The sequence below is a fragment of the Drosophila subobscura genome, chromosome U, assembly GCF_008121235.1.
Source record: "Drosophila subobscura isolate 14011-0131.10 chromosome U, UCBerk_Dsub_1.0, whole genome shotgun sequence".
In the NCBI taxonomy this organism is placed as follows: Eukaryota; Metazoa; Arthropoda; class Insecta; order Diptera; family Drosophilidae; genus Drosophila; species Drosophila subobscura.
In genome coordinates, this window is record NC_048534.1 from 8,960,841 (window position 1) to 8,987,561 (window position 26,721).

The 26,721-nt window shown below is 42.1% G+C and overlaps 2 protein-coding genes and 1 long non-coding RNA gene across 3 annotated transcripts; 2 read left to right on the plus strand and 1 right to left on the minus strand.

Annotated features, from left to right (window-relative positions):
* Window positions 1–302, plus strand: LOC117900629. The gene is made up of 2 exons (XR_004649287.1): window positions 1–146; window positions 207–302. It is a non-coding gene; the product is annotated as an uncharacterized LOC117900629 (long non-coding RNA).
* An 836-nt stretch (window positions 303–1,138) lies between these two features.
* LOC117900510 (protein CDV3 homolog) lies at window positions 1,139–1,986 on the minus strand. Its single transcript, XM_034810903.1, has one exon. The coding sequence runs from the start codon at window positions 1,912–1,914 to the stop codon at window positions 1,207–1,209; it is 708 nt and encodes a 235-aa protein (XP_034666794.1). The 5' UTR covers window positions 1,915–1,986; the 3' UTR covers window positions 1,139–1,206.
* Window positions 1,987–18,611: 16,625 nt separating this feature from the next.
* Window positions 18,612–19,990, plus strand: LOC117900391 (serine/threonine-protein phosphatase 2A activator). Its single transcript, XM_034810744.1, has one exon. It carries the CDS (start codon window positions 18,665–18,667, stop codon window positions 19,958–19,960), a length of 1,296 nt encoding a protein of 431 aa, XP_034666635.1. The 5' UTR covers window positions 18,612–18,664; the 3' UTR covers window positions 19,961–19,990.
* The last annotated feature ends 6,731 nt before the right edge of the window (window positions 19,991–26,721 follow it).

Genomic DNA, 26,721 nt, shown 5'->3' on the forward strand with positions numbered 1-26,721 from the left:
AACTTCCCTTTTTGAATGCTTTTGCCCTCTGTGTGAGCTCCACAGATTTTCATTCTAGTCTGAGATCTCGAACGATAAACATATTTTGGAAAAACTACAAAATTCTTTTTGTTTTTTTCAAATCCTACTTCCGTAAACAGGCAAACGTAAATTAATTTAAGAATTGTAAAATTTAAAAATTAAATATTGTATTTTGAATATTGCAGAACAAAAAGCAAAGATGTGCAATCCTTGCTTCCGCTCAATGCCCGGTACTTGCTGTGGACCAACTGGGGGACTGGGACCCTGTCTTCTGTGCGGACCCTACAATGGCCAGTGGTTCAAGTCGATCAACCATTGCTGCGGCCCGTGCGGACCCTATGGCTGCTGTTCCTGCTATGGGCCCTATGGCGGACATTGTTAGCCTGCTTAGAAGGAAGGTAGGATCCAACACCGAAGACTAAAATCAGTCGTGAGACCTTGGATGAAGAAGAATTCTGAACATAGGTGGAGCAAAACATCTCGTGAAAACAATCCACAAAATCAAAGACGAATTTTAATAAATTATTTGATGTAATTTTTCTCATACATTTACGAACTATTCTTCTGTGTGAAGTGGAGGGTTATCATATCATTAAAAATGTGTGGGAAGTGACATTTTCCATATTGTTCAAAAGAAAATGACAGCCCAGCGCACAAGCAAACGAATACTTGGCAAATGGGGTGACTGATGACTCGAATTCCATGAGTATCATAAAATCATTAAACAAAATATTGCCTATACAATTTTTCTTTCACTTTTCAGTAACACAGAATCCGCTTTATTCTTTAATTCTCAATGTTCCATCCGCCTCAATTTATTAACCAAAGTCTAGTAAAAATAACAACCAAAATTAGCTTTCCAATGACTGTAGAACAGGGAGCAGGCCTGCTTTTGGGTTGGGTCTCGCCCAACTCCACGGGGTGCATTTAAGGCTAAAGCCGATTTGATTGTACATATTTGGCTCGTTTAGAGCTAATGACACATCGGGGACTAACAGCGAGTTGTGTAATGCTAATGGGTCTATGGAGTGCCAATTTGTCTGCCAGAATAAACAGGGAGAAAACAGGAATGGCAGAAGGCAGATTTAATAGGTTTTTTTGTTTTTTATTTGTATTATAATGGGTACGATGGTTGGTTGATCTTCAACTTAAATTCAAGTATAAAGAAAAGAGACATTCTTTCTGCTACTTGGGACGCTTCAATATCTTTGAGCCACTCAGTGACGGAAAGTACTCCAGACTGTTGAGATCGGGGGCTTGGGGTTTTTTCGGCATTGGACTGGGAACCTTGCGCTGCTGCGGCTGAGCTTTACGTTTATTAGAGTCGCCCTGGCTCTGGCGGAGAGCCGGAGGAATGTAGATTTGTTTCTTGGCCACCGCTGTATTGTTCCCTTTCCCGTCCGAAAGTTCATTTTGCTTGGCCGGTTCGTGGTTGGCCTGCTCCGGCTTCTGCCAGGGACATGATGTCGCTAGCGCGATCTCCTTTAATCCCACATCAATGCCATCACCTCCAGTGTCGAGCTGCACAGGCTCCGCTTTCAAATCGCTGCCAGCGAATGGGGCAGGTGCCGTGGAGACAAGGGCCTTAGGTAGGTCGCGTGGCACATTCGTAAATTTACCACGATTCTCCTCGGTGAAATCAGACCATTCATCCTCTTCGCTGTGCGCCTCATCTGAAAAACGCATCCCGAATTTGAGAGGTGCTGAATCTCTAGCAGAATCAGTTTCCCCATCTGCCGATTGGACGTCAAACTCCAGGTTGGAGTTGTCCTCCGATGAAAACTTTGTTGATTCTTCGAGCGTTTTGTACAGCTCCTCAGCTGCGAAATACTCGGAATTTTTCTTCGACTTTTTGTGATCCTTTTTGGAAAAGAAATCTTCTAGATTTGACATTTTGGTGAGTTTGTGTGTTTATTTTTGTATCAGCCAAAAGCAACACTTTCGAAATGTGCCTACTATAAATTTGTAGTTGTTAAGAAAAACTTATGAAAATGAATGGAAATCTGTTGGCAGCCGAAAAGACCAAGCCTACTTTGAACGAGAAATCGGTAGAAATGACCCATGAAGTCTCGGAAAAAGAGAGGGGATATGTTCAAGCCAGGCACACATCGGTGATGCAATAAAAACCCTACATGAAAAGCAAGAAGTGCGAAAAAAAAGACTATGTGCTGGCGTTTGGATTGAGTGAGATTTGGGTATTTGGATATGTATTTGTATATGTATTTTAATTTAATAAGTAAATTGCACCGCTTCGGGAGGCTACCTTTCGTGGTTGTCCACCAGATTTGAGACCCACAAAAGGCGAGACGACATGGACCTGTTGGCCCGTCTTTCTTCTGTACTCGAAACTTTGTTCTACAAAAATTTGAAATTACACGAGCTGCAAGGGTAACTAAAACTTCGGTTTCCCATGCCATGGTTCTGGCCCTCTTGTACTCGAAAGCTATAATAACATAATTATACCCGGTACTCGAAGAGTAAATAGGGTATATTGTATTTGTGCACATAACGGTTGTATGTAACGCACAGAAGGAAACGTTTCCGACCCCATAAAGTATATATATTCTTGATCAGCATCAATAGCCGAGTCTATGTCTGTCTGTCTGTCTGTCCGTCTGTCCGTCTGTCCGTCCGTCTTGTTGAGCGCCTGGATCTCAGACACCATTAAAGCTAGAGCCACCAAATTTTGCATCCATACTTCTGTATGCTCACACTGTTACAAGTGTATTTCAAAAATGAGCCACGCCCCCTTCCGCCGCCGCAAAAGGGCGAAAACCTCCCAAATCTACAATTTTGAAGATAGCAGAAAACTAAAAACGCCATTCCGTAGGGAATGACCATATCTATCAGATCACCAAATTGGGATACGATTGGATCATTATTATAGCCACAATGAAGAAATTAATTTGCAGTAGCCAAACCCACCCCGTCCCGCAGCATTCACACTCTGCTTCGCGCTGTTTATGGCCTGGCCCCTGACACGTCACTGCCTCTGCCTCTGCCGCTGCCTCTGCCGCTGACTCTGCCGCGACTCTGCAGTGTGTGTTTCTAGGGGAGGGTGGCGAGCTAAAGGAGCGTGTTGGCGTGAGTAGTGTTGTTGATGTAGATGACAGATGAAGAAAAAATGTAAAATTTGACAAATAACCGCTAAAGTGCAGATGTAGTACTGAGTGCCGGGTATAAAAGTTGTGACGCGTAAGAAGCGTCTCACACGTCCCTTCTCGTTTTTGTGTATGAGCGTGTGGAGATGGTGGAGGGAGGGTGAGGGTCTATGAGATATCCTCTCTGCTGACATATGCCACTAATTAGAATTATGTGCGCGTAATGCCCTGGCCACGCCTCTTCTGTGCATTTGCTGTGCAGTTCGCCCACTTCCCTCTATGCGGCGACATTTGGAGTGGAGGAGCAAACCTTTTTATGCCACTGTGCCGCATATGTTCATTATGTTTGCCTGCCGACAAGTCCTCCATGAGTGCTCGACGTCTGCTTGAGTAATTACCAGGAACCACAGACCAGAAACAGAGCCAGAAGCGCATCGTGAATGCAATGGCAGAATGCAAGTGCAGGTTGTCCTTGTCGTCCTAGTCGGGGCCGGGGCGACACTTCCATCGTCACTGCTGCAAAAGCTTTTTATGAAATGACGATGACATAAAACAAATGTGCTGGCCAAAGGAGACAGCGACAGAGGAACGGACCAAGAGGCAACACCAACAACAAGATTTGTTCATGTCTCTACTTAAATTTATTATTTAATTAGTGGAACCATTTGGTTGTGTGGTTTTATCAAATTTGTGTGGATATGTAAGGGAAACCTATTAGAAGATTCCAAAGCCCAGAAAGAAAATTAATTAAAATCCATAAGAAATAAATGGGAACTTTATGAATGTACTTTGCCAGAGACAAAAATTAGGCTGCAGATCTCCATGAGTAGATCCATTCCTCATACTTCTAATTATTTCATTGTATTTATAAATACACGTTGCAGTTTCTGAAAAATGAATTATCTTTGCCTGTAAACCTTATTCAATTTCTTAAATTTATTTGCTTAATAAAAATGGTGGGGCTCAGCATCTCCAGGGTAGCCCAGGGTCAATGTCTGTGCTTCACATACATGCAACACGTTCGCTTGCGTGGTGAAAGCACCTGTGATTGTCAGTTGGTAATTAATATTATTCAATTAACACCAGACGCCAATTAAAAGATGAAAGCGAAGTGGAAAATTAAAATTTGGACGCCAGCCGCAGGGTGAGAAAAATTAGAGCAAGACCAAAAGAATGTATCTGGATTTTTAATCAAAGCTCCCAATATTTCCGAGCGCCTCGCATTAAAACTTCAACACCCCCAGGCCACAAATATCTGATTAGGAGAGCTGGAAGAGCTTCAAAGAAAATGTTTGGAAACAAGTTTTACCATATACATACGAGCAAAAATATTTCACTGCACATGAGTCAGTGGCTGAAAAAAAGGAGCAGTTGCCAAGTCTGCATAAAAAGTTCAGCAATAAGCTGTGAAAACTATCAGAGGGAAACCCCCAAACCTAAAGCATCACAAACTCAGATGGAACAGTACACACACACGGGGTGGAAAGCAGGAGGCGGAAGAGGAACAGCACTGACGGAACACAGCAAAATCAACCCCCACCGGAAGGGAGACTGTGAAAAATATTGGCGCCACATTGGCGGCCCGTCTGGCCGGAGAGTCGGCGACGTCTGCGGCTCATCTCAACGCTGACTGCTCCAACTCCAGCTCCTGTTATTGCTATTGATTTTGTGAGAGTGTGTCTGGGGTGTGCGTATGAGTACGTACACGAATACAGGGAATCCTTCAATGGGGACACATTCACCACGATGCATAATTTGGGAACACCCCCGCGTAGTGCTGATGACATCATCATGACCATCAGCTTCAGTATCATCCGCAGTGGTAAACAATTTTCAGTTACGAACTTTCTCATGGAGTTTTATTTTATTTTTCTCCCAGCTCGGCTTACTCTCTACCACCCTCTCTTCGTCGATACTGTTTGCTTATATGAACATTATATTTTATGCTTATTGTGCGAACTCGATTACTTTAAAGCTGTTTATCGTTGAAAATTCTACTGAGTCATTTTCTGTGCGGCTTGAGACCGTCAATTTGTATCGCACATACGTACATCCATTAAACTAAAGTGTTACAACACTATTCAGCGTCACGCACGTTTTCCCGACTCTTACCCATGCACGCGCTTTTCGCACTCCCCGCTATGCGGATCGCCTGCTCGTGTGGCATGGAAATTGTTTGTCGAATTATAGAATTTCTATAAAGTTTCTTAGTTGTCAGCACGTTTCCCGAAACGCAAACGGAAAATATATACCAAATGGGATCTTAATGGAGAGATTTAATGAGATATATGGTCAAAACAATATAATGCCACATTTCTGTCTAATGCCTTTAGAAAGTTGCCTTTGCTTTACAGAGTATTTTGTTAAATTATGAAAGTATTTTTCCTATTGACTCTCTGCGATTCGGGTTCATTGGTGTGTGCATTTTTGATCTGAGTAAAACTTCAGCTTAAAGGTATAGAAATATCATCTATTGGCACCAGGCGATGACGCTGAATGTTTCTTGGACTATGCGAAAACATTTTCATATTGATGAACTAGAACTGTTGTGTTGCCTTTATCCAATTTTCTTATTTGCCTCCTTTTTATTTGATTTAATCAATGTGCATCGGCATTTTCCAGCGCACATTTCCTTCGGTTTCCACTTCCCCTCCCCTGACCAAGGCTCTTTCTCTTTAACGGTTTATTTATTTGTGTTTGACTTTCGCTGCGTGGCGGGAAAATGGCGTGGAGGAAGCTCCGAAAGCAAATACAATTACAGTGAGTGCTCCTGCTCCTTCTTCTGCTACTGTTCCTGCTCCTTCTATGACTTTTCCGTCTCTTTCTGGCACTCCCGCACAGTCTGACTGTCGCTTTCGCACCCACGACAGAAATTGGCCAAAAGCACAGATAAAAGTAAATACATAAGTAAACAAATCATTTGGAAAAATATTTTTGCGCACAAATCACATCAAGGTGCAAAAATTATTTACGAATATTATTTTGGCAAGCGAAGCGTCGAAGAAGAGCAAAGTGCACTGAAAAGGTCGATGGATGGTTGGGTGTACAGATGTATGGATGGCCAGACAGGTGCCAGAGAGGTAGAAGGTGCCAAAATTTGAGAAAACGAAAAGTCGAAAGCAAAATGTTGAAAGCGTGAAAAGTGTAAATATTGCCAGTGCCATAATATTTGTATTTTTCCTTTATTCTGGCGGTCCCTCCACACCTGCACTTCGTTGATGAGTGTAAGCTTCAATGGTTCTCAGCAAAGGCGATGAAATTCTTGACGGCCGGGCTAACAGACGCACTGACTGACGAACTGTCTGTTGATGGAGGTAGCTTGAATGGAAGTCCAGCCAAGATTGATGTGGCTGATGTGTGAAGTTATGGCATAGACAGGAGCATTGATTAGTTGGAAAAGCATTTGAAATCTGCTGGTTATTTATTATACTCTTTTTGCTTAACTTTGAAAGTTTTCGTGTTGGTAAAAATGTCAAAACAACTTCCAGTTCTAACAATCGAATAATGTACATTTCCGTAATCCACTCTCATAACATTTTCCACAAACATGTTTACTGATAATTCTCGCGTAATCGCAAGACAAAAGTAGAACTGAGAGGCATCCGATATTATTTTTACACAAAAATGAACTTTCGCAGCACTTGCACTTCCGCTTTCAAGTGCTACCTTTGGGGGTACTGGCTTAGATTATTATACTTAACAAATAAATACTCTTACTTACACTCACTTCTTTGTACGAGAACTCCATGAGGAGCCAAAATTTGTATTTATGGCAAAAAGTTGTGTGTGGCGCGAAATTCGCGAGACTAACAATGTTCGCTGGAATTTCTCGCAAGTTTTCTGTAAAATGCAAAACCCTCTGCCTCTGTACGTGTGGTGTGTTTTTGTTCAGTCTTTGAGGAGGCCACTGCGAGTGTGACCCTCACACGCTAATAATGTTTTCGTAGGACCCGGACCCTTGCACAATAATTCCTTTTGTTGCCTTGCGCTGTTTGTGCTCTGCCTTTTCGAATGATAATTAAGTGGATAATAAGCGTGTGTGTATGTGCTAGCGCACAAAAAATATAAATAATAAGGGCGCAATAGTAGTGGAAAAGCTTTTGCTATTTACACAAAGTGTGCAATGCTTTCCTCCATGAAAGGGTTGAGCTAATATTTTTGTTGGGTGCAGACCTCAGGCATTGAAAAGAAAACAATTTAATGGTGGTGAGGTCATCATAAGCGAGCACACAAATGTACAGAAACGAAAAGAAAGTAGTTCCTTCGATTGGTAATACGATGACACGGATTAACATATATTTATTATTGAATCCGTAACTGTTGGAGTCTAATAATATTCTATAAATATACCAAGTGTAAATATTAAATTTATGGTTAATAAAGCCGTTTCTTCGACCGCTCAGCTGAACGTCTCTTTCGAAACTCCTTTTTAAACTCTCTTAGGTCGATATTAGAAGCACATAAGTGAACCTGATAGATAGTATTCAAGTTGCTGTGCCTCCTTTGACCCTGTTCCCATTTTGATCTAAGTTGCACACACACGTAGCCACAGACAATCGGCATTATCAGAGCACTATAATCTTAAATTTCACTCAATTAAGCCACAATTAAGCAGTCCGCTTCGCCCGCCCAGTTTAACCTCACGCTAACCTCTAGCCATAGTCCTCCTACCCTCCAGACCCCCACTGACATAGGAGCTTCCACTCTATCACAGCTCTTCATCAACCAAATTGCTTGCTAACCCAAATGAGTGCCGTAATTTGGTGACCTTTGTGAGTGAGCATTCGGCTGAAACTGCTGCCGATTCAATGAAGTACGCCACGGCCCTGCACGGACTTGTTGCACCAGCTGCACAGCCCTCTCCAATCGAAGGACTAATTGCAAAAGGAAAGCCTTTAGCAATTTTCACTGGTTCGTGGCGCAGGCTGCAGATGCATCATTTGGATAATCAGCTATATCCACCACCAGCCCAGTACTTGTCTAGTTTGTGGGTGAGTCAGCTCTGTAAAACTTTTCTGACTGTGGGAAATTTATGATGTTTTCATAGTTTCCCTTCGCTGTATTTTTTTTTTTGCTCACATGACTGTGGAAAATTGTCGATGCTGCATATTTGAGTTTTTATCCTGTGGTTTATATCATTCCTAAAGCGATACGGGGAGCGGAGCGGAGCAGAGTCAGACGGCAGAAGGCAGAAGGCAGAAGCGAGACAGCGAGATAGCGCTTGCGGTTTATTAATATTTTTTGACTGCCCCGATTTGCTGCTGCCACTGCCGCTGTCTGTGGCTTTGACTTTCACAAAAGTTTTCAGACGTTTTTCGGGGTGGCTTTGGGATTTTGATTGGGGTTTTGGCTTTGTCTGAACTAGAAATAGATGGAATTTTTTGGAATTTATTTCATACGACTATCCTCTCTGTTGCCCAAGTGCTTTAAATGAAGTCATAAAGGAAGAACAACGTGGAATAAGGAATGGTTATATTAGAAATTCCTTAAATTTCCAACAGTTTTCGCAAAATTACATTAATTTGCCAACGAATTGTTTATAATTGATAAATAAATTTAATTAAGTTAAATTTAAATATATGCAACGAAAATAATATACCCCTGAGAAGACGAAATATATTCCAAATATTACCGCAGTAGGTCGAAAGTCATGTTGGTCTTTGGTTAATTGCAACGTAGTAAATTGATACTTTCTAATGCATATTTAGATTTCCTTTCTTATGTCCACGTCCACAATAATGCTCAAAAACTTTTGTTTGTTGCTAATTTTAGCCCCATCCCTTAACCTGTCAGGGAGTGTTGCATGCTTCCTGAGAAGTTTAAAGTATCAAAACCTTTCCACTCCCGCCGAGTGTTCTCTGGTTACATTTTGCACTCAATTATAATGTAGAACAACGGAATTAAAATGTCATATATTATTAAGTCAAAACTTTGGCTTGGGCCAAACTTTAAAAATGCATCAAGTGTAAATGGTTGACATGGACTGGTGGGGAAAGTTCAACTTGAAATATTCCTACAACAAATAGAGCAAACCAACAACGAGAGCAAGTATCTGAGCGAAACTGCAACTATTCTGCCGTATATCCTGTTACAAAAGTTGAATATGTTTTCTTGCTCTCCTATGTGGAATTTCACTCGAGCAACAAACCCCAGACGAGGCATTTCCTTTGAGATGTTCTGCCAACGTGTTCATGTAGATGGTTTTATCTATGCATGTGTGTTTATCTGTGTAATGGCATTAAATGCAACTGAAAAATACAAATATACATCCTCGTGAGCTTATGTGTGTTTGAGGGGCAACAACTTTTTGTCGCTTACCCCGCTGCTCCACATTATTTATGAAACATAAGTGAAACTGTTTTGCAAACAAATGACCAAAAAAAAGGACAAAATGTTGTGTACTTCCAGGAAGAATATGCTTTGCGTATGTGCTAATGTCATAAAAGAATATGCGGTAAAAATGATAAGAACTATAAAGCCAGGATGGGCAAAAGTTATGCTTGCCATAAACATTTAAATGATCTTTGGCTTGGAGAAGACTCTTGGGTCAGAATCATGAACTATGCGAGTAATAATTGTAAATGTTACCAAGGAAACTCGATGAAATTTTTTAAAAATAAGCTAATCATTTTGAATGGTAAATTTGAAGAATTCTTCTGCACTCTTTTGTATTCGAATTTATCTTATTCCATTATATGTTTAAATGAAAAAATCGAAATTATTTTTATACAACTTAAAAATGTTTTGCTTTTCAAATAGGGACGTTTTTCTCTGATGCTCATCATCAGAAATTTACAGTACAAGCACTTCACACCAGTCGCATGCAATATTTAGACACTTGCCACACCTTAACACCTCTTTGTCCGCAATTGTCTGCCTTCTCCACCACGCCCCTCGCCTAAGCACCTTCACTATGTGGCAGCTAATAAACGGTAAATATTGAAACATTTCAAGGCACGCAACGCGAGGCAGGAATAGAAGTAGGAGACTCAAGTGGGGCAACAATGTGCGCCAACTCAAGTGTGCTCTCCATTGTTTGAATTCACAGATACAAGCACGCACGCATGCAGGTACGCATACATATATATGTATGTATATACCTACGTCTAGATAAAATAATTACAACCCAGCGATGACAGGACTTGATTGTCTATGGCGACATAACATACGCAAAGCCACTGTAAAGCGGGGATATGGATATACACACATCAATTACCAACAACTGCAAGCTGCTTTCTCTTTATTCATTTCAGTGGCTTAATGTTATAAGCTTAAAGAATATACTTTAATTTTCACAAGTAGATTATTTCGTTAGCTGAAAGCAGTGCACAATAATAGCGGGAATGCCGAAGCGAGTTACGCGTAGATCTCGGACATTAACGAAAAAGTAATTCGATCGAATATATAAGACTAAGACACTTGAAGAAAATCTTAAATATATTTAACAGAATTGCTGAATCAGAAAGGGTATTTAAGTATTCGGCACCGAGGCTATCCTTCTCATAATTTTTTTATGATTTCTATGGAAACTGTCAGCTGGGGAATACTCGTATGTTTCCACATCAACACTCCGGTCGGCAGGCTTCAGGACACTCGCTTCGCACTCGACGCCCACACTCAAGTGTGCAATTAAGTGCTTAATGTGTTTATTAAAAGTGAAATGCCACACAACTTTCATGCCTCTCCTCTCAGCCAAGTGTTTGCTGCTGTTGCTCGGATTGTTGTTGCCCGTTGGTTCCCGCAGCTTGTGTGATGTCCTTTTAGCGTAAGTCACTCAGCATGATGTAATTGTTCGCACTTTGTGGTTGGTTGTTGTTCAGTGATTGGCCATTGTTGATGCAGTCGCGGACTTTAAACTCCCTGGCTTGTGGCGGATCTGCGGTGGATATTGGTTAGTGATGTTGTTGGCTACAAAAAATAGTGCTCGGTAGATGAAGTCCAAGGCATGTGGGATATTTGACGACATACCCTAGGCATGCAACGCCTATCTCCTATTCCTTTCCAGCATTCGTTTTATATTTGTTCAAAGAGTTTCAGTCCTGTTCGTTGTTTGGAATGAAAACGCTTTAAATTGTTGATAACTTTACAATTTCGCATCTTTCTCTCATGGGAAACTCGTAGGATCTGAAGTGCTTGTCGTTAACGCAGTTAGTGGTTGGCCATAACCAAATATTTACTTGGTTTTTGAACCTTAGTTAACATTTTCTTAGGCCAGAAAATGGTTGTCGCAGAACGTCTGGAAATCCCTGAAGGGTGAACAGTGCAAGGAAAAACCCACAGAATTTTACGGTTGACAGTTTCCGACTTTTATTTCGAGTTCTTGCATTCTTGCCGCAGCTGCGTTTCGCTCACCTCCAAATCAATTTGCTTTGTTTGCCTGGACAATGCAAATGACTGTGTTATGTCACTCTCTCGTCTTGACTTCTGTCTCTGTTGGAAGCGAAAGCCACTGACCGTGAAATTGAATGACAAGCTAAATCAGTCAACCAACAAAATAAAACGTCACACATGGAAGCAGAAGGCATATCTGGGCATGTCTGGGAATGTGTGTGGGCCATTTGCAACTATTTTGCGTACTGCCTCAACATCATTTGTGTGTATCCCGGGATGGGTTTTTGTGTGGGAGAGCAATCAAAGCACACATCAAATCAAAGTAATGCCATCATTTGTTTTCAATGAACTTTAACGATTTCAGCTCCTGCGACTGCTCCACGGCGAATTGCAGGCAGACATGCATGGGGATATGTGGTGAGGGAGGTGGCCCAGCCTCAATCTGGGACTGCCATTGATTACATAACAATGGATAAACATTCTATGCCCATGCCAGGACACGATACACTCGTACGTACAATGGGAAGATGGCTCCACAACGGAAACCCCATCTGGTGCGGATGCTAAAGCATTTCGCATCAAAATAGTAATGAAAGTCATTCATATGTTTGGTTTTTCTATTTTCCTCTTCTCTTTTTGGTCTCTTCTTTTGTTTTCGTATTTTTTGGTTTCAATCTGTTTGTGTGTGTGTGTGTGTGTTTGTTTCCCCATAGAAGTTCCGGCAGGTCGCGTGGTAGGCATAAAATTTATTGCATACTCTTAGGCGTCGCACAGCAGATAGTGCTCGGAATGGTACGGCTGTACTGGGTCGAATACGAGCACAGAGGACCCAGTGCCGTGGCTGCTGTTGTTCTTCGGATAGCAATTAAACTGAATGGGATTTTGTTGTTGTTTTGCAAAAGAAGTCGATTTAAGTTTTAATAGTCCGCCCTGGTAGGATTGAGATGTGTTCTTAACAAAGTTGATGAATTGTTGGGGGGAGAGGGGAAACTGATTGGGAACGGGATATGAATGGGGATATGAAGGATTCTCGAACAATGATTATTTTTGAATGACTGCAAGCTTGAGATGAGAAGATTTTTGACCTATTTTCTTATCCCCATAAGATATTAATAATGATACAAAAACACAATTAAGCAGTTTATAACAGTTGCAATAATATTGCGAATGCTTGGATCATTACCCAATCCAAATTAGAGCCAGCAGTGACGAAACCATCACCGTGTCCTACACGTTTCCCATCGACATTTTGCAATTGCAACTGCCAAGTGGTGGGCAAACCGACCGACCACGGAGCCGAGACGTCAGGCCACACTTGACTTGGTTGTATTGCCAAAAGCATGACTTATGGTTGTCCAGTTCGGTTGCAATTTGACAAGCGAACATTACTCAAAGTGAGGGCAGAACTTGAAGCGTGGCCAGGGTCAGGACTTAGCTTTTCCCACCTGCCAGGCCACGCACAGACATCCTCCTTCGCACTCGCTCCCTGACAGTTTAGCTGTCATTAATAAAGAGCACTGGGCACAGTACTGCCACCCTCACCAGCCATATGTGGAGGCCCCGCATAATTGATGTGTTTTTGTGAGTTATGTTGGATCCCATGGAATGGGAACTCTGCTGACTTGCTGACTTTCCCGGGGCTCGATTCACACGGACCTAGCCGGCCCAGAGCCACCCCTGGCCCACCCTATTCCTATCCCGTTCTGGCCTCTCTGAAGTGTGTGTGCGTGGCGCGTGCTATCGGACCAACCCAGACCGAGAACCGACGGCGGGTGGCGGTTGGGGGTGGCCAAGGCATCTCCGATTCCGCCTCCATCCGACCACGGACGTCGGACGCTTGTTTGTCAGCGCTGAGTGATGACTTCAAATTGGCCATCTCTGATGATGACGGCATCTACGTGTAGCCTTTGTATCTGATGCCCCCTTTACAATGGCAGAACACATGTGTGTGGATGTCTCGAATATAGTTGTGAATATGATGTGTGTTCCATTTTCGCTTTCGTCTTTCCTTTGTCTTGATTGCTGCTGATATGTGGGATACAAATGTGTATGTACTTGTGAGTTGGATGTCGAGTATTTTGAGGTTACATCATTTTAAAAATAAAATAAAATTGCGCGAGAATATACAAACAAACGTGAAGAAACTAAGGGGACTGCTGCATTCTTCTCTTTCCAATATTTGAATAAATTAGCTTAACAAATTTAATTAAAGGACTCAAGTTTTCGGTTCTTTCAGTAATCGTAGTGCCCAACTCTTGATTCGCTTGAAAATGAAACCAAGACTGCTTGCTCGATGTTTCTTTTGGCATTCTAATTGATTGCAGGGCATGCTCCTATTCGTTGCCTCCACTTTTAGTCAAGTTATCTTTGCTGCTTTTCATGATACTGAATGCCACACCATTAGCAATTGCTCAGGTGTGTGTTTTGTCCCTGACCATTTGACACCATTCACACACATCTACGATATATACGCCCTCTCCATGCTGCTGCCTTTAGTTGGGCTTGATAAATGATGGGCAATTTGTAGGCGCAGCTTTGTTAATAGAAACAAATTGCTGGCCTTTAGTGGCGATGCGGTGGCAGTAGTGGCAGGATGGTGGGCCAGAGGTGCGACGATTAGTGTTGCTTATTTATAAAAATTATATTTGTACATTTTCTGGCAAATTAATTAGAATTGATTAAAGGTGTGTGAGCCATGCGCTTTGTGCGCTCTGCAGTCGTGTTCTAGTCAGATGAAAAAGGCAAACGCAATTTCATTTAAAAATTATTTCATTTTGCTTGAATACCCAGAGTGAAAAGCTCTTTGAACACTGCAAAAAAATATCCAACTTTAACTAGTTGTATCTTCAAAATAATGCCAAGCCAAATGAAATATATTCTTGGTCCTAAAATAGAATTTTTGAATGGAAAACTTCAGTCCATTTCTACATTTCTCTGAGTGCACCTTGAGCGGGCGACCCTCTGTCACTGTGCTCTGGCTTTTCATTCTGTTGCTGCATTTAATTTCATTTAATTTCCAGCCACGCCCCACATCACATCATTTCTGACTAGTCATTTCGGCAATCCCCCACTGATCCCATTCCGACTCCTCTGCAGCTCCTCCCACTCCACCCTACTTTCCTCTTCTCTCCTCTTCATCATCTTCTGCTGGCTGTTGCAATGCACGCTTTTCACTTTTCATGAATAATAAAGTGAAAGTCTAGTTAGTTTGGCGTTTTTCAGCTCACTACTCGACGGCGGCTTTCCGACTCCTGCTTCTGCTCATGGATTCAGTTCCGACTCGACTTCGTCCCATCAGCGTACACTCCGCTCGCCTCCTCTCACACCTCGGCCACGCTGCACGCTGTACAGATGTAATTTCGTTCCATACTTTTCCGAGCATAAAAACTCTGAAAAGGCGGCACCTCGCAATTGTTTGCCCTGGCTTGAAGGAGCTGGAGAGGCAGGCAACTTTTTCATTTCCATGTCTTCCGACTGCACTTTCTGCTATCGTTGTTGCTCGCCTTATTGTGTTCTGTATTTAATGAATAATTTTTAATAGTTTGATATTGCTGCAAGCTTCATCTTGAGGAAAGTCGGGGGACAGGAGCCATTCCCGTCGTGCAGGTGGATTAATTTGCAGGCAAAACTTTCTGAGAGGATAATAAGAAATAAACTTTTGACTAAATCATTGAAAAGAGATTATATTTATTCGCCTTGCAGATGGTAAACAAATCAAAAATGTTCTTTAGTTTCCCAATAAAATATTTTCCTTACGAACTTTATTTATAAATTATTTTGGAACAGCTTGGGTGAAAATTAAATTTTTAAATAAAAATACTCTGAAAATATAATTAAACGAGAAGGGACGTGTGAGACGCTTCTTACGCGTCACAACTTTTATACCCGGCACTCAGTACTACATCTGCACTTTAGCGGTTATTTGTCAAATTTTACATTTTTTCTTCATCTGTCATCTACATCAACAACACTACTCACGCCAACACGCTCCTTTAGCTCGCCACCCTCCCCTATAGACACACACTGCAGAGTTTAGGCAGAGGCAGAGGCAGCGGCAGAGGCAGAGGCAGCGGCAGAGATGTGTCAGGGGCAGAGGCCATAAACAGCGCGAAGCAGAGTGTGAATGCTGCGGGACGGGGTGGGTTTGGCCACTGAAAATTAATTTCTCCATTGTGGCTATAATAATGATCCAATCGGATCCCATTTTGGTGATCTGATAGATATGGTCATTCCCTACGGAATGGCGTTTTTTGTTAAGGCGGCGGGGCTTATTTTTGAAATACACTTATAACAGTGTGAGCATACAGAAGGCTGGATGCAACATTTAGTGGCTCTAGCTTTTATGGTCTCTGAGATCAAGGCGCTCAACAATACGGACGGACGGACAGACAGACATGGTTCAATCGACGCGGCTATTGATGCTGATCAAGAATATATATACTTTATGGGATCGGAAACGTGTCCTTCGTTACATATGTATATCCACTTTGTGCACAAATACAAAATACCCTATTCACTCTTCGAGTACCGGGTATAAAAATTATGCAAGGAGAGAAAAACTGCCTTTGCGTGCACCCACACTCACTTATCGAGAGGTGCAAGTGTAAGGAGAATTGTTTTGGTTAATTTCGAGAGCGTAAAGCCATGGGGTACGGCAATAAACAAAACAAAAATAAGTAAAGGAAAAAAATGATCGTCACTGAGAAAAATATACGAGCATTTGCGAAAACAAAGTATAAACTGTAAAGCAAACATAAAACATCAATTTTCACTTGCCTTTTACATTCTTCTTTTCCTCATTGCGCTTCTTCTTTTCGCATGTGCCGTGAAGCACTTATTGTCCTCTTTACACACATGCATACGTAACCCGCGCGACGATACGACGAAACGAACGAAACGAAATAAATGTAACGGGATCGAGCGAGAGATTCTAATAAGAGCACAGATTTTGGGCACATTAATTTAAGGTGAGGCATTGGGACGGAAGTTCGTACGCACACACTCAACGAGAGAGAGTTAGACTTGCACGAATTGGGTTGCCTCACCCTATTAGGGGACACTTGAAATGAGAGCGCTGACACTCGCTCTTCTCTTTGCTTTTGCGCCCTTCTTTTTCTTTGCGCTTTTATATGACTGCACGGTAAAGGGAGGGGACAACTTCACGCCTTTTGGCACATTTTCACACACACACATTGCAAGCCCTTGGTGCAAATTTAGAACATTTTAGCTCTATGTACGTACATATGTACATACATAAAAAAAAAAAAAAAACACATTTAACACTTCACTTTCACATATTGCCGCATATTTCCAACGCCGATCTGCTTTTAGCCTTGTTGTGCTCCTCCGCAATTGATCTCGCATTTTTTGCCCATTAAATGCTCAACCATTTCACCATATTTCACTAACACACACTGCACTTTCACATATTTCACAATTGATCTCGCATTTTTTGTCAACAAAATGTTCAACCATTTCACCATATTTCACTGCACTTCACTAACACACACTTCACTTTCACATATTGTCGTATATTTCGCATATGATCTCGCATTTTTTGTCCACAAAATGTTCAACCATTGCACCACATTTTATTTCACTTCACTAACACACACTTCACTTTCACATATTGCCGCATATTTCCATCGACGATCTGCTTCTAGCCTCGATGCTGTGCTCCTCCGCAAATGATCTTGATTTTTTATTGATTTCACTAACACACACTTGTTGTTGTACACTGCACATACTGCACGATACTTTTTCCCGTTTAGTTTCCCGAATTTTCCCTTATTTTCCCGATTTTTTCGATTTTTCGCGGACCGAATCCGTACCGGACCGAACGCGCTGACAAATTTTTAACTACTGAGTGGGGATGAGGAAGCTGCAAAAGAAGAAAACTGCGTAGGTGTTGGTAGCTTGGGCCGCGCTCCCCTACTCTGAAATCTAATGCACATACACTGTGACGTGCACTTGGGCCTACTGCTCTCTGGGATTTTGAGCTAGCCGACCAGACCAGATCAGTGTAGGGTGAATCTACGTTTTTGCATGGGATTTGCGCTCTCTTTACATTTAACTAATGAGGAAGTGAAGAGGAGAAAGAATAAGAAAACATTGAGAGCGAGAGAGCAAAGTAACGGCGAAAGATTGCGAGACTGAGCTCTGTCGTTCTTTTTGCTTTGTATGAGTGAATAGGAAAGACAATTGGATTCTTGGTGTTGGTGGCTTTTGGCTCGCTCTCCTACTTTTGACTCGAAAATTGTAAAGGGAGTTACATTTAAGATTTGTTATACAGAAACCATCATAATGCGCCGTTTCTTCTTTTTGGTTTTCTCTGGTTTTCGTGTGAGAGTGAGATAGCAAAGTAACTGTAAAAACAACACAAGACTGGGCTCTCTCGTTCTTCTTTTTTTGTGTGTGTGAATGGAAAAGACAATTGGATTCTTGTTTTTTGTGGCTTTTGACTCGCTCTCCTACTTGCAAATCGGATGTACATTTATTGTGTCTAGCACTTTGATTATCGGTCTCTGGAATTGTCAGTAAAAAGGGGGGTGATGAAGAAGATGCGCTGCTGGGTTTAGCTACTGCAAATTAATCATTCTGGCTATAATAATGGTCCAATCGGATCCCAATTTGTGATCTGATAGATATGGTCATTCCCTACGGAATGGCGTTTTCAGTTTTCTTTTATCTTCAAAATTGTCAATTTGGCAGGTTTCCGCCCTTTTGCGGAGGCGGAAGGGGGCGTGGCTCATTTTTGAAATACACTGGTTTCAGTGTGTGCATACAGCCGACAAACAAGACGGACAGACGGACGGACGGACAGACAGACATGGCTCAATCGACTCGGCTATTGATGCTGATCAAGAATATATATACTTTATGGGGTCGGAAACGTTTCCTTCTGTGCGTTACATACATTCACTTTGTGCACAAATACAATATACCCTATTTACTCTTCGAGTACCGGGTATAATGATTAGCCTCTGTGGATTGCATTAAGGTCAACATCTTAGATCCAGAAGCACGTCAAATGACAGTTTCTAACACGGTTTCCTGCAATGATTGCACAGATTGAGCAAAAGTTACTTGATCAGAATTTATATTATTTTCTATTTACATTTTCGAACTATGCGATTTTAGTTGGTCATGGGAAATACCTCAGAAAGCATTAGTTTTCCGGAACATAAACCTAAAAATTTCATAGCTTCAGCATGAATAAACGAATGTATGATGTGAGCGACCCTAGTGACCAGGTGCTGCACGCAACAAAATTAGCGCAGAACGGGCCGAGGAGGCATGTGCGAGGCCTGGAGGAGCTTGATGGCTGGGTTCGCTCGCAGGCCTACAATGACACGATCGCCTACATCAGCAGCACCAGCATGGCCATACAGGGAATCAAATTGAACAGCGATTACCCAGTCTCAAAGCAGATACTAAGACTGTGTGACATTTTCGATGGCTTGGAGATGCTCCTAGCCGAGAGCACACCCAAGTTTAACAGCTCCGATACATTGCTGGAGTCCCAGCAGACCTCCGCCAGGGCCTACCGCACCTGGACACGCCATATGCAGCAGTTTGTCTTCTCGATACTCGACGAGGCATTGCAGCCAGAGTGCAAGCACATCAACGAACTGGGACAGTACTTGCGGCGCTCCTTTGGCTGCTCGAGCAACCTCGAGTTTGGCCCCGCCAACGAACTAATGTTCCTGTTCTTCCTTTGCAGCCTGTTCAGGGCCGGCATACTGGTTGCTGAGGATACTGTGGCCGCGGCCTTGCTACTGTTCCACCGCTACATTCGCTTGGTTCGCCGACTGATCCTGACCTACTCGTTATCGCTGACAAAGAACTCAAGGAGCTCGATGGACGACTACTACGTGATGCCCTATATTTGGGGAGCAGCTCAGCTTTCACTGGATGCGCCATTCTCACCGATGCAGAGCGAGCTTCCGCTGACCCTAGAGACCCATGGGCAGGACTACATGTTGCTGGAGATAATCGATCATCTGCAGAAGACGAGAGGGTTCCAGCTCAACCACAGCGCCTTCCAGTTGTGGTGCATTCTGTCGGCACCCACTTGGCCGCAGGTCTATGGGGGAATCGAGCGCTCTTACGTGTCAAACGTGCTCGCCTCATTCGAAACAGTTGAGAACGCGATATTTTGTGAACTTATGTCCTTCAAAAGTGTGCCGGCGTTTACAATGGAGCAGCGTACCTATCTGGGCAGGCGATTCTCTGAAGATCGCAAGAGTTCGATGCGTAGTCAGGGAGAGATGCCCGTAGCAGTCCACAAATGTGTGAGCCAACAGCCCAGCTTGTTCTTTGGCTTTCACGAAAAGAAGTCCACTGATGAGGAGAGCGATGATGAAGAGCACAATCCGTTATGGATAGTCCAGCGCCGCAATACACTAGAAGACAACTCGGATACAAGTACAGCCGTTTACTTTAGAGATGCAAAGACTATTAAGGATGATCTGCCGCCGCCATCGTCCTCCGAACAATCGTCCTAACACCGCTAACCTTCACGCTAAATGAAAGAACAATCATTGATATAATTTTTGGTTATTTGTTAGAAATCTGCTCTAACTATATCCCGCGAATCTATTTCCCAGGAGAGCAGTTCTAAATTTCTTTTTCTCCCACTCACATTTACCTGCAGTTTGCAACCATAAAATTCAATTATGTTTGGTTCATAACTTCACATTTATTCCTATTATGTTTAATGCACTTTGACCTGTTCTCTGCGAGAGCTGCATATCTTCTGCCTCTCAACTGCTATTGTTCCATAAATCAAGGCAAACTCCACGCATATAAACAGTGCAAAGTGTGCGTAACGAGCGTTTCAATTTAAGAGGAGCTTGAGGACTTTCGTTTTTCTTTTTGGTTTCCTCATTTTTTTTCTGTGTCTGCGATGAGTGTGTGAGGCACAGGCAACAAATTCAATTTTTCATTTTGAGAGCAGTCAGATTGCCGGCACTCGGTCGCTCCCTGGCCGCTCGGCTGCCCGGCCGCTCTGGGCGCCATTCCAACAGTTTGGAAACACTAAAGTTGAATTACAATTGCAGTTTTTTTTCTCCTGCTCTCCCAGTTTTGCGTTTTGTTTGCTTCATTTCTGCCGTCGACTTGGTGTTAAGAGATTTTTATGTGCCTACGTATTTGAAATGCTAAAATGATGCATGGCACCCGGGCCAACTCTTTTCTGTTATTTTTGTGTGGAGCGCACGGGCGGTCGGGCATGTGTGCGGTGGTATGGTATGGAGAGTGCTATAAAATGTCCATTAAGCTTTTCGTGGAAACCTGCTGAAATGCACTTTTCGCATTCTAAACTGCCAACAGGTTCACTTGACGATGGCTAAATGGAATGGAGTTGGTCTGAAGAGCTGCTCGCGGCCACTTGAACATTTGCTGGGCCGAGAGAAAGTAGACTTTATGGGGGAATGAATGAGGAAAGCTCCACTCAAAACAATTGAGTAAATTCTGTGTACACTTTCTCCTCCCCACCTTTCGTTTCCTGGTAAATGTTCCCGTCACGCTTTTGCCCGCTGGCTAATAAAAATCTATTTATTTCGCTCTTGTAAATCACAATTATGCTGTCATCTATTAGTTATTAATATGGCTTTTCCCATGGTCATTTATCACACATATGTATACACTTTCACTATATACACTTGCATTCCCCTCGAAGATTAATGATTGGCAAAGTATCCCCATAATCAAGTGATTTAGGTTTGTTCTTCCACTTCTTCTGCTACTCCTACTTCAGCTTTTGGCGATTTCTTTGTGAGTGGGCGTTCCCTGATATTTGGGGAAAGTAGAAAGCTTAGGGGAGTGCCCTCAAGCAGACACAAAAACATCTTGATTTGTCAATGTTTTATTTATTGCCCATTGTGTGTAATTAGAGCAGGCGTTTTATCGTTGATCCATGTTGTCCTCGATTCGGTATGGTCCTACGAGTATATTGGGGCCAATGGCAATTTGTTATGTGTGTGTGTGTGTGCGCCTCGGGTGAAGTTAATTTGGGTTACAATCTTTTTGTTTTGCTCTGTGGCAGACATATAAATGTATATAAGAACGTTTTGTTTACATCTTTATGTTGAATATTATCAGAGATCGTTGGACATGATGGAGGGGTTGATAAACTTTCTGGGAAATTTTAGGGAGTGGTATAGGACTGTGGAAAAGGCAATCTGAGATTAGTCAGAAAGAATAATACGCTCAAAAATTATTCATAAATATTCCTTCTTTGGCTTTACCTCATTTAAAAATATCTAAAATATATTCACCTAAAATTATTTTTGCGCTAAAATTACCGTCTGTTAACTGTAAATAGTTATTACCCAATGTAATCGCATCAATTGTTCGTTTCTTTTAACGAGAGTCCAACAAGAGAAGAGCCAAAATATAAATACACCTTCTAGTGAATCGTTTGTGGGAGAGGGTCCTTTGACCAGACAAGCAAACAATACCCATACGCGTTCATCTAGATGACCCCAATGGAAATAAAACGCATACTTTTTGCAACATTTGACTGGACCGGCGATAGCAACCCCCACAGCACGAACTGCAGACCGTACCCCATTGTGGAGCATTGGAAGAGTCACGGCGCTTGAAAAGGACATTCGCTGCAAGTGTCGCGAGCGCTTTATGCTGGCTTGGACAATGTCCCCGGCCCCTGCTGGGAACTGCTGACTGCCTCTTGCACATAGTTGATGCATTTCATTGTTTTATTTTGAATATCCTTTGACTGTGCTCGTTTCATTTTCCCTCTCACCGAATGCACGAGTGCATCAGGCATTGTTTTCTGGCCTGATTTTTTGCGGTCGGTGCTTCGCCTAACTTTGGGTCTTGTATCCAAGCGTTATGCATAAATGTCTATAATTTAAACACGAGCATTATGCTTTTCCTGGGCCATACTGCACTGCTTCCTATCTGCTCGATTCCGACTCTTCCCCCTTAGCAAGAGCGAGCTTCAATTCAAATGAGGGGATAACGTGACAGTCGGACAGTGAGACAATTGCATTTCTGTGGCACTCCCATGTGTGTAGGCCAAGTCTGCATCGCTCCACATCGTCTGCCTTGTAATGCTAGCCAACAAATTGACTTGGCCATAAATTATACGACACTCAGTGGCGTAGAGAGCCAAAGGGTTTCTCGTTTCGGAAAGGAATTTATTCTATTACTGCAACGATTCACCGATTCCCGAAGTAGTACCCCCTTTAAGAGTTTATATTTGACACCTCTGACTTCAGCTCTGTTTCTATTTCTATATAGTGAGTGAACGGCCAAATAGTTGAGTCGTGGTATGTGTGAAACAGTTACACTTTCCCCATGGCTGACACACACACACACACATGGAGACTAATTTGGAAAATCAGAATTGTCATATCAACAGATGGAGCCCAGCAGGTACGGAGCACAGAGTGCAGACGAGCATTGCTGCAGCTGCTCCCAGCTCATGGCGCCTTACGTTAATTGCATTGAATCGGGGCAGGTTGAACGCCTTCGTTTCGGATTGGCCCCATTCTCGCACAACCCCACTGCCATCGGTGGTGTAGGACCCTTGACTGAACTGTCTAATATGCTAATTACACTGCAGGCAACAATGCTGAGGGGGCTTTCGCTTCGGTCCCATGCTTTACCTCCTCACTGGCCGTACTCGTGTGTGTGTGTGTGGGACTGCAATGCGTTTGGCTCGTTCATTTTTGCAGGGGATTTGTGCAGATTGAGAGACGTACTTGTCCTTGTATAGGAACGGTCTGCTGCCCACTTGGCCCCTCCCTTGGTCTGTCTCCTCTGTCTGGGTCTAAGCCGCTTTAGTGAAGTGCCATTTATACGAGTTCAAATGTGTTTGGTTGTGTGTTTGTGTGTGCGCCTCCATCGTCCGCTGTTGCCCCTCCCTTGCACTGCGTCTGTCTAATTAATTATACTTTTCAATTGTATCGCAAACAATGAGAATGACATTTGCCTCTCCCATGCCATGCCTCTGTCGCGCTTACCCATTTCAGTTAGCCGCTTTCGAAACTCTTATCTGTGTGGCATACTTTTTGGCGCTTCTGCCTTTCCACACCGACAACCGAAAGTTTTAACCGACCCCAATGAGTGTGTGTGTGTGGGTGTGCTCAAGAGCGCGGAAGATGGAGAGAAATTTGCATGCAGCGCAGATAAATGTTTGTCAGAGTCGCTTATCGCAGTTTTCCTTTCCTTCACCACCACAACGGAGTAAAAAGAAAGAAAATGCAAAGTCTCATTGTGAAATTAGTTAAAGTTTACTTTCAGATAGATTAAGCACATTATATTGGAGTTTGCTTAGACTGGTTTGCTTTTTATACTGGTGCATTTATAAATGGTAGATAAGCCACACATTGCGACCATCATCTTCTCAATGATTCGGAAATTCCGTAAATTATTGTTAAAACTCCATTATTCTATTATTTACAGAATGCTTCACCCTAACAAACCAACCCACCCACAACTATAACTGCGCAACTAACTGTTAGGTGTTCATATTTAGTGTCCATTTAAGTACAATAAACAAATGTTCACTGCATCGGGTATTTACCGCACATCTATATTAGAGATCCCAGCCCCCATCAGCTATTGATGGGCACTTGATTCCCATTCGTGTCCTCGCTTCCTCTCCTCTGTCTGTCTGGTGTAACCGAATGCGGTCAATTGTTTGTTATTCGGCAAATATAGGTTTATGCCCAACATCGGTATGATAAATGCAAATTTGATATGCAATACCGCAGCTGTCAATGATGGAATAATATTTTCAATCATTTTTAAATGCGGCCCCAAGCCAAATAAATTAATCGAAAAACCCGAAAATAGGCAGAGCAATTCCGCGATGGCAGCAAAACAAAATTAATGCAAATTAAATTATACCATTATATATGTACGAGTATTTCAACTACAAAACCATTATTTTATTGTGTATTTTTTGTGGGAAAGGCTTTTATGTATATGTTTTATATCTGTGAATTATTTTCAGTTCATTCCGTTTTCGGCTAATATATGAAGTTTTATAATTTCCATAATTATTGATCATTTTGATTAAATCGTGTTCGGTATTAATTGAAGACCACTCGAATGATTACGATTCACCGATATTTTATTGGCTAATTAAACCGGCCTGCGCTTCACACTTAAATTTAAAGAATTTGATTTTGAACATGATTTTTACAAGGATAACTTTGAATTTGAGGCTTCATCTCGATCATCAAACTTTAAGTACTTACACTTTTGTCTTTCGTCTTCCCACATACCACGTTATTGATAGAGTTCAATATGCATATCAATACCAAGTCTGCAAATAGATTATTCTTAAGCCAATCGAACCCTTGCAGAACACAGCATTTCCTTCACAGTAGCTGAGACTTAATTCATTTTATTAAAACCGATTCTCTCTTCTTTTTGGGACTATGGAAGAGGACAATGCCAAAGACAAAGAATCAAAAAAAAAAAAAAAAAAGGGAAAGAAGGAACCATAAGCCAAAGGAACACAAATGTAAATGAAATCGTGCGTAAAATGCGAACAAAGGGAAATCGGTTGTCGTTCCATCTCTCGTCGCACAACAAAAAATATTGCAAAATACACGAGAGCCAATATGTACGAAAATACGAGTCGATATGTACAGACGAGTATATGAATATGGAAATTGATGTATGAGAAAATTGCAAAGGACACGCAAAGTATTTTGTTCTGCCAGATTGAATGATTGAGGATGGGTAGCAAATTGAGAAATTCGAATTGGGATTCTGATTCTGATTGAAGGCTTGGGCGGAATGGCTGGTGGAGTGGCCTGGGGAGAGCTCACACAAAATGGGCTTTGATTTCGGCAGTACAATTGAGCAGTAATAAAATTTCGACTGCCTTTTGCCAACCTGATGGACTTTTTGCCTTCCAGGTACTTTGAGCATTACAAATTTTTGCTTTTTCAGCTGCTTTGCATAACTAATTGTTGTTGGCAGTGGCAACAGCCTAAGTGGCAGAAGCTGAATCACAATAATTTCCTCCTCAAATTACATATGTTCAATTTCGAAACATTATTGCCTGATTTGCATTTTCACTTGAAGGCAAAAATTCTAATTCAGTTCTCCGAATCATTTCAGGTGTTCTTTAAGTTATTTATCTCGATTATTTATTTAAATATTTATGCCTTGGTAGTTTTTGCTTATGTGCTCCAATAAATTTATTTACGCTAAAAATGCTACAACAAATGAACCAAATGGGTACAACATGTACATACGTGTCTTCAAACTTCTCAGTTAAACAGCGCCATTAACAGAATCTACAACTATGAGTGCTTGCTTGCTCTTTACCAACTTCCGCACTTTTCAGTAATTTCATTTGGGAAAACATTCTCCCAGCAAACACACTGAATTTGTTTCTCTTCCACTAGTCTGTTTTATTTTTAAGGAGCGGGAATTTTAATTAAAATTCGCAACTTCAATTTGCAGAATGTTTTCTTCCGCAGGGTAAGAAATTTTTTTTGTGGCAAACAGTCGGTATTTTTTTTGGCAAATTGTCACATAATTTTTCAAGTGTAATTTAAAATGCATTTTCAAGTAAATGATGTGCGGCATTTTAATTAGCTCCTCCCCAAGCAAAACTAATTCAATTTGCACTGGCGGCAGAGCAGGAGAGAGCGCAAGTACCAGACGCAGAGAAGTTCTAACACAGAAAATTGGCTGCGTTTTTCTTTTATTTTTTTGGAAAACTGAGAACTTCAAAGACAAGTCAAGATGCTTGGTTCCTTGGCTGGTTGAAACGACTTAACGACTTCTGCTGGCTGGCATACAAATTAGTTTTTTTCTGCTACGAGAGCTGGCGAGAGAGATTGAAAGCGATGTTGAGTAAGGAAAATTTCGCTGTAAACTTTTTTTGGTTAACCGAAAAAATTAAAACATCATCATTTGGTGCACTCAGCCAAAAAGTCAACTCTACTCGAACTCGAAGTCGAGGCGCAGTCAAGTCAAGTCAAGTCAACTCATCCCGACTCGACTCAATTCGGATGAGGTCCCTGGGTGTGATGTCTGTTGAATTTCAATTTCGTTGGCCTGTCACACAGTGGCCGGGCCCGTACCGTTCCCATGCCTGTGGCCGTGGCCGTGGCGGCGGTTCATACATATGAAAAACATTACGCATACGCACGGTTGCACAATTTTAAATGGCACGCGCAACAAGCCGCCAACAAATTTGTGCCTCCGAGCAAAATCAAACCGAGTTAAGCATTTTTCTTTATCTTTTCTGTTTGACTAACCACCCGTG

Coding starts and splice junctions, on each gene's coding strand:
- LOC117900510 (XM_034810903.1), bottom strand. CDS start 1,914: ATGTCAAATCTAGAAGATTTCTTTTCCAAAAAGGATCACAAAAAGTCG.
- LOC117900391 (XM_034810744.1), top strand. CDS start 18,665: ATGAATAAACGAATGTATGATGTGAGCGACCCTAGTGACCAGGTGCTG.